General features: G+C 41.1%; 1 protein-coding gene and 1 long non-coding RNA gene across 2 annotated transcripts in view; one reads left to right on the top strand and one right to left on the bottom strand.

The window, feature by feature from the left end:
- Positions 1-496: 496 nt before the first annotated feature.
- Positions 497-1,027, bottom strand: LOC108528586 (uncharacterized). The gene is made up of 3 exons (XR_001885216.1): positions 906-1,027; positions 735-821; positions 497-587 (listed from the first exon to the last, which is right to left on the bottom strand). It is a non-coding gene; the product is annotated as an uncharacterized LOC108528586 (long non-coding RNA).
- LIN7A (lin-7 cell polarity scaffold A) overlaps positions 567-11,010 on the top strand; it is a 158,191-nt gene continuing 147,747 nt past the window's right edge. The window contains exon 1 of the mRNA XM_017870448.1: positions 567-831. Coding sequence (XP_017725937.1) covers positions 750-831 — 82 coding nt within the window. The 5' untranslated portion in view covers positions 567-749. The remainder of the gene's footprint in view (positions 832-11,010) is intronic.

Below are 11,010 nucleotides of genomic sequence, written 5' to 3'. Positions count from 1 at the left end.
GAATTGGTAATGTATTAAGAGTGACTTGAAAAAGAAAAGAAAACTTAGGGATAGAAACTTACCTACATGTTTTTTATTTTGAAGCACTTTTAAGAGGTTTGCTATTTTTTTTTCCCCCAGGCAATATACTCAGATCCTAAATGAACATCTACTGATGGAACTCTGGCCTTTAGTCAGTTATCTTTATATGCCGTTATAGGTCAACGTTCCGAAAAACTTCAACAGAAATTAACTGCAAATGTAATTACATCCCAAACATTTCTGACACTGAAGCATTTTCTCTCGAAAGGGGATGGGATTATTGGATTGGCAATTTCTCTTAATCTGAGAAAACTCATCTCCCACTCCCTCCCCCATATCCCCTTTCCATCTCTCTTCCCCTGACACACACGCACACGCATGTACACACGTATATTCTGACCATTTTATTAGAGTGGAAAGTTGAAAGAAAGCAGTCCGCCAGCTACACCCACCCAGTGCTCCTGGGAGTGGAATAGCAAAGTTCTAGGGCAGAGCCTTCCCTCCCAGAGCCCGGCGATGCAGTCGCTCTCGGATACCTGCTCAGCTCCGCACCGCAACTGAAAGATCTGCCGCCGCGGAACAGTTGCGTCTCCATCTGGCTACCAACCCACCCAAGCTTTCTTCTCCACCACCACCACCTTCCTTCTTCCCCTCCTCCCCTCCTTTCCGTCTTCCCTCTCCACCCCGCCCCAATCTCCTCCTTTTTTTCTCACTACGAGCGGTTGCTGATGCTGAAGCCGAGCGTCACTTCGGCTCCCACGGCAGACATGGCGACATTGACAGTGGTCCAGCCGCTCACCCTGGACAGAGGTAAGGGAGCGGCTCGCTAGCCAGGCCACCGCGTCCCCTCTCCCCTCCGCCCTCCCCCGCCTGCCAATTCCCACCGGGAAACGGGACGCGCTCGGGCCGGGGGAGAAGGGGAGCGAGGACGAGCCAGGAAGACGTTCGCGCCTAGAGCAGGACACTTTCTTCCCTTTTCTCTCCCCGCTACATCCCCGCTGCCCCTTCCCACTGTACTCGCCCCGCCGAGGGGACGCCTCCTTCTGGCTCTAGGGTCCCCGCTGCCACTCCCAGTCCCTCGCCGGGTCGTCTCCCGGCCTCTGGCTTTGTTGGAGCGGCTGCTTGGGGACGGCTAGGCGCCAGGGGCTCGGGGTTGGAGAGGGGCAGAGAGCAAGCTCGCCCGGCCAGAGCCCAGAGGAGACCGGCGAGGGAGCCGCCTCTCAGCCTGCTCGGCGCGGGGGCCCGGGAGGAAGGAAGTTTGTCCAGGCGCCGGAGGGCGAGGGTCGGTCCAACTGCTGGAGTCCGGGCGGCCGCTCGGAGGGCGGGCTGGGCGCACCCCGGGGCGGCCGGGCGCACAGTGGCGGGGCTGCAGCAGGCAGGGAGCTGCCCTCTGCCGAAAGGGCAAGGCAGAGCTTGGGGAGCCGAGCCCCAGCAGCCGAGCTCGGCTCTCCACGGCTTCGCGTTCGAAAGCGGCGAGGGTCGCGTCTGCTCCCGCCGCCGCCAGCTCCCAGTCGGTAGCAACTCTCGGCTTCTCCCGCGCCAGCCTCTCTCGTCCTCTCCCAGCTCGGTGCCACCGCGGCGCCCGGGCTGCGGAAGGCGAGGGGACAAAGCGCAGGTCGGGTTAAAATTCAACTTCTGACCTGCGACCCAGTCAGTCCTGCTCTCTGACCGGAATGGGGAAAGTGTTCTCTTCCTCCCCAGGACGCCCCCACCAAGCTCAGGGATGGAGACCTCTGCTGCGATCGGGGCCTCGCTAGTGCACCCGTGCGGGGTTATACCTATCCCTGAGTGTGTGGGTTTCCTTCCTGGCTTCCAATGTCCAGTGATGAAGGCGCTCGAGTCCCACGGCTCTGCAGAGGAGGACACCCGCTAGTCCCTCTCGCAGCCGCCGGATTTAGGACCCTGGGCGGCCATTTGGAAATGGTGTGCTCAGAAGAAAAATGATTTAGTCCGATGTACCTCTAAAAATTTTCTTTCTAGAGGATTAAACTGAATGGTGGGGCAAGGCAAAAGAGCATCCTGCTGGGAGTACAGTGACAAAGCCAGTGAACTCAGTTTGAGGTTTTTAATTTGAAGAGACTGTGGGTGACTTTAACGCAATCTGTTGGCGCCATAACAGATGTTATGTGGTGCCCATAGCAACCTTTCTTAGGATAAGAGTTGAAAAATAAAATGTAATTGATTTTCTATTAGAAAATGTTGATTTGCAAGCTGGCAAAATTAATAACAGTAGTTAAAGACCTCAGAAATCCATTGTATAATCCATGATTTTACCCACAATATCATCATCTGCACTAAGCAGGATAAATCCATTGCCGGTAAGAACTAAACAGATGGCAAGCTATCAGAAACTATGGGTTTCCCAAGTATTTATGTTTTAATGTGATGCGCTCTTATATTGTCCCATTACAAAATCACAGTCATTAAACATCCCAAATCAAGTGACTACATTAGGAGCAAAAACTCCAAGAAGATTGCATACTTGGGGCATTTTATATACTACCACTACTACTGCTAATAAAAATATTTCAATGTTTGGTTTTTACCTTAGCCCTTAGATGCCTCAGTCAGTTGTTGAGAGGAGGTGCTAAATCGGACTAAGATTTATTCTTAAAGTTTGTTCTTGTTCACAACCAAACTCTGCTTGTCCTTCTGAGTGTGATTACGTCCATGGAGTAGCTCAGGAGGCAAACAGGGTTTGCCCTGTGGATAGGTCTGAAAAAATTCACCAGCAGCTCATGAAAATCTATAACCAAGAGATGATGGGTTATTGGCATCACCACTGAGCATAAAGTCAATATAAATATTGTTCTCTGTACCTTATTAAAATATGATTGATTACTTTCATTATTAAACTGATGAAAGAAAAGGTTCTAAAAGTTTCCCTGCAAAAAAGGTGCATTTTAAAAGAGGCAGCCCAGTATTACATATCTGGGTCCCAGTTGCAACTCTGATACTCACTCTGCATACATGAGCGTCTTTGGACATCAGATTCTCTCTGTGCCACATCAGGAGTTTGAATTAGATGATTCTAACACTGTGCAGCTTTAGCAGTCTGTAATTCAATTAATTAGAGTTAGGACTCAGTTTTTGGTCACCTACTGGGAGATTTTCCAGATCACCTCTCTCCCAGGCTGCTTTGGTAACCTTTGATGTGCTTTAAATTGACTTGCTGCTTTGGCCCCATTAAAGCATTTATCACACTCTGTTGCGTTTGTCTCCCTATTGGATGGAACTCCTTGAGGGAAGAGACCATTTCTAAATTCATCTTTGAATTCTCAGTGTCTGCCATAGTCCCTGACTCACAGTACAATAAAAAATTAATGTTTAGTTGGTGTAAGTAAACTCAGGATAGCAGTAACTTAAGCAATGTTAAAATATAGTGATTTGCTAGTGAACTGAGGTGCGTTTCATAGATACACAGTATTTTGGCCATGGAAAGGATGATAGTGATAACATAGGCCAGAGATTCTCAACCTAGCCTTCCCCTTATACACTTGATGGATTCCCATCAGTAACAGTAGCTCACCAAAACTGTGATATTTAACCAAGAGAAATTGTGGCAGGTGGGCAAAAGAGAAGAAGGGAAGAAGGTGATTGACAAAGCCTTCCAAGGGCATCCCAGCAAATCTGAATGTATAATCTATAATTTTAGAGTAGCTAGTTATTTTTTGGTATCTTCATTTTACAAATGAAAAGCATGAAAAGTGAAGATAAGAGATGTTTTCAAGGTTGCTCTATTTAGTGGAAATTTTATATTAAAATTGAATTACTTTTTGTTTGCTACCCTTGACATCATACATGGATATAGTCTTCAGGGCAAACGTTTTAAGCAAACAAATCAAAGCTAGGGATCAAAATTAAGATTTACTGCTTTCCAAATTTGAAAGATACATCTGAAAGTAAGAAACTCAGAAGTCTACACCTAGCTTCTTGGGTCTGCTCTGGGAAGTAAGCTTTTTCAAGGTCCAGGCTGGGCCCCAAAAGGATGAACAAGGTGATTTCAGAGTTTCATGGCTCTGTGCCTATCCAAAACTCTTTTTGATCGCCATTAAGACCTGAGATCAACCCTGTAAAGGGCTCTGGGTGGCTATGGTCATTGTAAGTTCTTGTTGACTTTGGTCCTAGTCCTTGATATCCTTCACTTAATGAGTACTTATCATAAGCCAGAACCTATTATGGGATTGGTACACACTGGTGTGATAAAAAGATATAATTCTACTTTTCACTGTAATTAGAACCTACTAGAAGAGGGAGATTAAAATACACACAGAGGCAAATATTAATTCATTCAATATTCATTTATCACCTACTATATGCAAGATGCTAGGGGACTACCAGAAACAAAAGCTTCTGCTTTTGTGGTCCTTACGAGTCTAATGGAAGAGATGGATGATAAGTAAGGGCTTAATTAATTAATTTAACAAATAAGTATTGTGCACCAGACTTATGCCAAACATTGCTTTATACACTGTGCCAGTGCTAATGAACAAAATAAATGAAATCTAATGGCATTTGCATGCTAATGAGAGTCACACACTGAACACATACATATACAACGACAAGTGCCAAGGAGAAGAAATAAAACTGGGTAAATGAGAGTGCTGTAAATGGGGGCTGCTGTTTTAGATGTGTTAGTAAAGGAACACTCTCTTGAGTCAGTGACATTTGAGAAGAGCCCTGTAGAAAGTGAGGAGACAAAGTTGCAGATACCTGGAGAAATGTCCTCAGCAGGGGGAACTCCCGTGCATACTGGGAACATCCAGGAAGGTCAGTGTGAAAAAGTGAGAGAGGGAAGAATATAAAAAATGGGATGCGTGAAGTTGGTAGTTAGGGGTCAGTTGATGTAACTCATAACTAGAATTTCAGATTAGTTGAAAATTTGAAGTGCTCTGAAGAAAATAAACATGTGGTTGGAATAGAGAAAAATGGAGAAGGGCCTGTTTGGTTAGCATTGGTCGAGGAAGGCTCGCTGAGAAAGCAAAATTTAAACTGTGTTTTGGTATATTAGATTAATAAGATCCTTAAGATTCTGGAGAGAGTGAAGAGTATACATAAAAGCAGGTCCACAGTCACAACTTGTCTGTCATTCAGTTTATACATTTATAACCAAGAAAATGATCAAAAATTGAAATTACCAAGAAATAATAACACATTAATTATGCATCCTGGGGTAGAAATTTAATTATATACGCCAAGAAAATCTATAGATCAGCTTTTTGCTTCTTTGTATTGCAAGATTAAAACATCATATATTATAATTAGATTTTCAGAAATATACTGAGCACTGTAATTTACATGTCACTATGCATAAATCTACATGTTGAATCCAAGTGGTCATAATAGGAGATATATTCATTTTCAGTCCAATATTTTATGTTAGACAGTGGTATAGAAAGTAGTACATGCCATTTACCCTTGTAACAAAGAGAAGATACTGATAAGGAGATTAGGGTGGAATTCTTCTCTTCCAGACTTTAAAATGTTCATAGTAACTCTTCTCTACATCAGAAGTTAGTTTGCTCAGATTTTAATCTCTAAAACCAGGAATGACCTTCAGCTAAACTCAAGGGAACAAAGCGGAATGCAATCCTTGATACTTAACACACGGATATTGAAGAACATAGAAATGCTTCAGAAATTAAAGACCGCATGGATTTAGGGACTTTCTAAAGTATGATAGCTCTCATTCTCCTTCACATTTCATCTCAAGGTCAGAGAAGAAAATACAAAACTCTTCAAATTCTACTTTTGCTTACTCTGTTCCCCTAATTTTAAGCCAAATGGCTCTTGAATACTCATGGCTTATGAAAGAATAATACAAAACCAACTATTGGAGAAAAATGAATAATTAAAACATTTCTAATACTTTCCTTATGACATGATTAGTAGCTTCCAATCTGCATTTAAATGCTTACATAAGATACAAGGTTGGTACTACTATCATCTAACTTTTCTGTGAGTTAAATTCATTTTGGACAAGTTGCAAAAATGTAAATGGAAATCTTTATTTCTTGGCTTCTAAAATAAGTCATAATTTAAAATATTGATTAAACAAATCCTAGTGTGCTTTTCATTTAAAACAAATCAAACTTTTGTCCTTTAAAAGATCTGCTATAAAACCAAGAGCTTTTATTCTGTGGATTTCAACTTTATAGAAAACAAATATAAGAACAAAAATTGAATGCAAATAACTATCCCATGGGGCGCCACACTTGTCATAGAATTTGTGATACATTACAATTTTTCTCTTTTCCCTTTTCGCTTTTCAAGGCAGGCAGAGGTTATTACTTCATGTATCTTCCAATTCAAGCCCTGGGCAGCCTATAGCTTTTTAAATCAGTTTTATTCACCGGTTTTTATAAAATCTGTATTTGGCAGAAAAGTGCTTTTCCTTACATTCCAGAGGGATTTGCCCCTTCTCTTACTCCTAGTTTGTCTGTCTGTTTGTTTTAATTTGACATGGAGAAGACTAAGGAAGAAGGAAAATAAAATTAGGTTAGTCTTTATGTCGTCTTCAAGATGTATGCCCTGGTGTTTCGATCAGGGGTGGAGAAGAGGAGAGCTGACTATATTTTATGTGTTTTGTCCTAAATCCTTCCCACAGCAGCAGCCACATGTGTTTTACTGTGTGAAAAAGTAAGCGCTTCCTTGCTCTCTCATGTTTTCTCTGGGCTTCAGCAAATATATAAAAAAATTTTTTTGAACTGAACTTTTTTATTTCTTTGTAAATCAGCGAGTGTTTCCTTTCACACTATATAGTTACAAAACGCCCCTGGAGTTTTGTCTTTTTTTTTTTTTTCTTTTGAAACAGAGCCTTCTCTGTTGCCCAGGCTAGAGTGTGGTGGTGTGATCTTGGCTCACTGCAACCTCTGCCTTTTGGGTTTAAGCGATTCTCTGACCTCAGCCTCCTGAGTAGCTGAGACCACAGGCACACACCACCAGGCCCAGCTGATGTTTTTGTATTTTTCAATAGAGATGGGTTTTTGCCATGTTGGCCAGGCTGGTCTCGAACTCCTGACCTCAGGTGATCCACCTGCCTCAGCCTCCCAAAGTGCTGAAATTACAGGCAAGAGCCACTGCACCCAACCAGTTTTTTATTTGATAATTAAAAGTTACAAAGAGAATGACCCAAATCTCTAAAGCGTTTTGGTTACAAAAATAAAAAGAAATTTGGTGAATCTCTTCTAGTTTGGTGTGTCAGCCACGCGAGCCCTGAGATGTATTTGTTGTGCTCCTGTCAGTCATGAAATTAATGCTCCTGCTTATGAGTGTTATATTTCAGGAATCACAACTAAGGCCTAGCTATTAAGTAGAGGAAAGAAAACATCTAGGAAGTACCATCAAATAGGAAGGTGTCCTGGGTATTAGAGATGGTGTTATATGCACAATGCCAGTATCTCTTAGGGTTCTTTTCTTAAAGTCATGACATTTGCCTGTGAGGATATACTTTCCGTCAGGTCAGACACCATGTTGGGTTTCTTTATGTAGAACCCAGCACATTGTGTGGCACATACTTGGCACTCTCTTTGTATTTGTTGTTTGAATGAGTGAATGAATGAATAAAATTGGCCTAGCAAGACTTACTGTCATGGATTATTCTTAATGCAACAAAACAAAACAAAACAAAAGCCATCTAACCTAATGCAATGCAAAAGTAGTGGCTACCTTAGGATGTCACTTTGCCTCTCTGTGTGTATGTAGCTGGCTCCTACAAGTGTAGTGCTCTCCAGGGTCAAGAAAGAATGTGAGGTGTTGGTTTTGATAGTCATAGCCCTGATTCGATTGTCTGCATTCACTTTGCTGTTTTAACTTGTGAACTGAATCAGAAAAGCTATCGTCTGAATACAACTGAAAAGGTTTTTTAAATGGGTGGAGTTGCTATAGAATTGCCCCCCTCCACACACATACCTATACACTATGTTTTTAAATTTTTTAACCATAAATACATGAATGACAGGACTATGTCCTAATCAACACATTAAAATTGATTTAACTTGAACTCACTCTGCACTACCAAATGTGAACTTAACCTTAAAAATTATATTAATTTCATCCATACCTTACTTCTAGTTTATTCAGTTGAAATCTTTTTTTTTAAAGATTGAATTTTGCTAAGTAATATACTAACTGAATTCAAACACTTGTCCAATAAAAATAAATATGCCCAAAGACCACTTGAAAAAAATCATTAGGGATTGAAACTTATTTTGTAGTTATATTCAAGTATCTACCTGTCTTGGACAGAAAACTAGGGTATCTAATTTTCATTGATGGTAATTTTCCTTAGAAACAATATAACTAGTCCAAGTCTAACTGTTTGTGCAACTTGTGTTTACTTCCCCAGTGTGGCGATAGTTATATTTCTTTTTTTTTTTTTTTTTTTTTGGAGGGGTCCTGCCCTGCCCCCCAGGCTTGGGGGCTGTGGCCGGATCTCAGCTCATTGCAAGCTCCGCCTCCCGGGTTTACGCCATTCTCCTGCCTCAGCCTCCCGAGTAGCTGGGACTACAGGCGCCCGCCTCGTCGCCCGGCTAGTTTTTGTATTTTTAGTAGAGACGGGGTTTCACCGTATTAGCCAGGATGGTCTCGATCTCCTGACCTCATGATCCGCCCGTCTCGGCCTCCCAAAGTGCTGGGATTACAGGCTTGAGCCACCGCGCCCGGCCGATAGTTATATTTCAATATAACGTCTTTTGTTTTTAAATTAACCAAAGGATTACCTTTAATAAAAAATGATAGAATAATGGGAGTCACACATGGCTATAAGATTTAAACCCATAAAATAGATGGAGGAAAATTGCATGAAATCACAGCTGGGCCTATTTAACAATAATGAAGAAAAAATGGGGAATATAGTTGAGGGACTGCTGAAAGTGATTTTTGAGGAAAAATGGAGAAGAGCAGTAATTGCTGATGGACAAATAACCTGGCTTCCAAAAAAATGACAAAGGTGTTTTGGGAAACTATAGGGCAATCTATTTGTTGTTGCCTCCTGGCCCATATATGTATTTTAAAATATATATAAAATATGTATATACATATTTTTTAAAAATAACGAGATATTGGCACTTAGAAAAGAAAGTGGTGATCCCAGAGGCTACACAGAAAATCACTAAGAGTAGACCTTGCCGAAGTTCAGACATATGCCATAGTCTGATTATATATTCATGACCACACAACTCTCAGATGCCTTGTGGAAAATGTGGAAATACATAAAGTAGATGATTGCACTGTTGGATTTCTAGTAGAAAACACTTCTCCAAGGAAGTTTGGTTCATGGTCTTGTTCAGCACTGTTACCAGTATTTTGAATGAACACCATAGAATATATTTTAATAAACTTTACAGGTGACTAAGCTAGGAGAAATAACAAATAATTTGGCCAACCATACCAATATTCTAAAACTATTCCTAGCTTGAATGGCAGGTTACAATAAAAGAGAGAAAATTTAGAGGAAATGAATATAGCCTTCCTTCATTTATTAGATTGAATCAAATTAGAATGTTGATTGCATATTGATTGTACTAGTGTATGACTAGAATAATCTGATTTAAGAGTAGTTTATTTGGAAAAGACTGAGGACTTTATTTATTAGGTTGGTGCAAAAGCAATTGAGGTTTTTGCCATTGAAGGTAATATCAAAGACTGCAATTACTTTTGCACCAACATAATAATGCACCATGAGCAGTGTGATTACATTATCAAAATATTATAAAAACTCTCTTGAAAATTAAATACAAAACTATTTAATATTAATAATGTAGAAAACACTAATCACCATACCCTAGCAGGGATTATTTAAAAAATATTAGAATAACTGTATTGGTATATTAATCATGTTAATAATGCTTTAAAACATGATGAAAATTAAACTCAATACAATACAAAAATTAACTAAAGATGGATTAAAGACTTAAATGTAAGACCTAAAATCATAAAAAAATCCTAAAAGAAAACCTAGGCAATACCATTCAGAACATAGGCATGGGCAAAGACTTCATGACTAAAATACCAAAAGTAAATAGCAACAAAAGCCAAAATAGATAAATGGAATCTAATTAAACTAAAGAGCTTCTGCACAGCAAAAGAAACTACCATCACAGTGAACAAGCAACCTAGAGAATGGGAGAAAATTTTGGCAATCTACTCATCTGACAAAAGACTAATATCCAGAATCTACAAAGAAACAAATTTACAGGAAAAAAACAAACAACCACATCAAAAAATGGGCAAAGGATATGAACAGACATTCCTCAAAAGAAGACATTTCTGCAGCCAACAGACACATGAAAAAATGCTCGTCATCACTGGTCATCAGAGAAATGCAAATCAAAACCGCAATGAGATACCATCTCACTCCAGTTAGAATGGCAATCATTAAAAAGTCAGGAAACAACAGATGCTGCAGAGGATATGGAGAAATAGGAACGCTTTTACACTGTTGGTGGGAGTGTAAACTAGCTCAACCATTGTGGAAGACAGTGTGGTGATCACAAGGATCTAGAACTAGAAATGCCATTTTACCCAGCGATACCGTTACTGGGTATATACCCAGAGGATTATAAATCATGCTACTATAAAGACATATGCACATGTATGTTTATTGCGGCTCTATTCACAGTAGCAAAGACTTGGAAGCAACCCAAATGTCCATCAATGATAGACTGGATTAAGAAAATGTGGCACAGGCCGGGCAGGGTGGCTCAAGCCTGTAATCCCAGCACTTTGGGAGGCCCAGATGGGCAGATCACGAGGTCAGGAGATCGAGACCATCCTGGCTAACGTGGTGAAACCCCGTCTCTACTAAGAAATACAAAAAACTAGCCGGGCGAGGTGGCGGGCGCCTGTAGTCCCAGCTACTCCGGAGGCTGAGGCAGGAGAATGGCCTAAACCCGGGAGGCGGAGCTTGCAGTGAGCCAAGATAGTGCCACAGGGCCACTGCACTCCAGCCTGGGCAACAGAGTGAGACTCCGTCTCAAAATAAATAAA

Source organism: Rhinopithecus bieti, unplaced genomic scaffold (genome assembly GCF_001698545.2).
Source record: "Rhinopithecus bieti isolate Rb0 unplaced genomic scaffold, ASM169854v2 scaffold_5387, whole genome shotgun sequence".
Lineage (NCBI taxonomy): Eukaryota > Metazoa > Chordata > Mammalia > Primates > Cercopithecidae > Rhinopithecus > Rhinopithecus bieti.
Note: the sequence above shows the minus strand (reverse complement) of the source record. Positions and strands in the feature narration are given on the sequence as shown.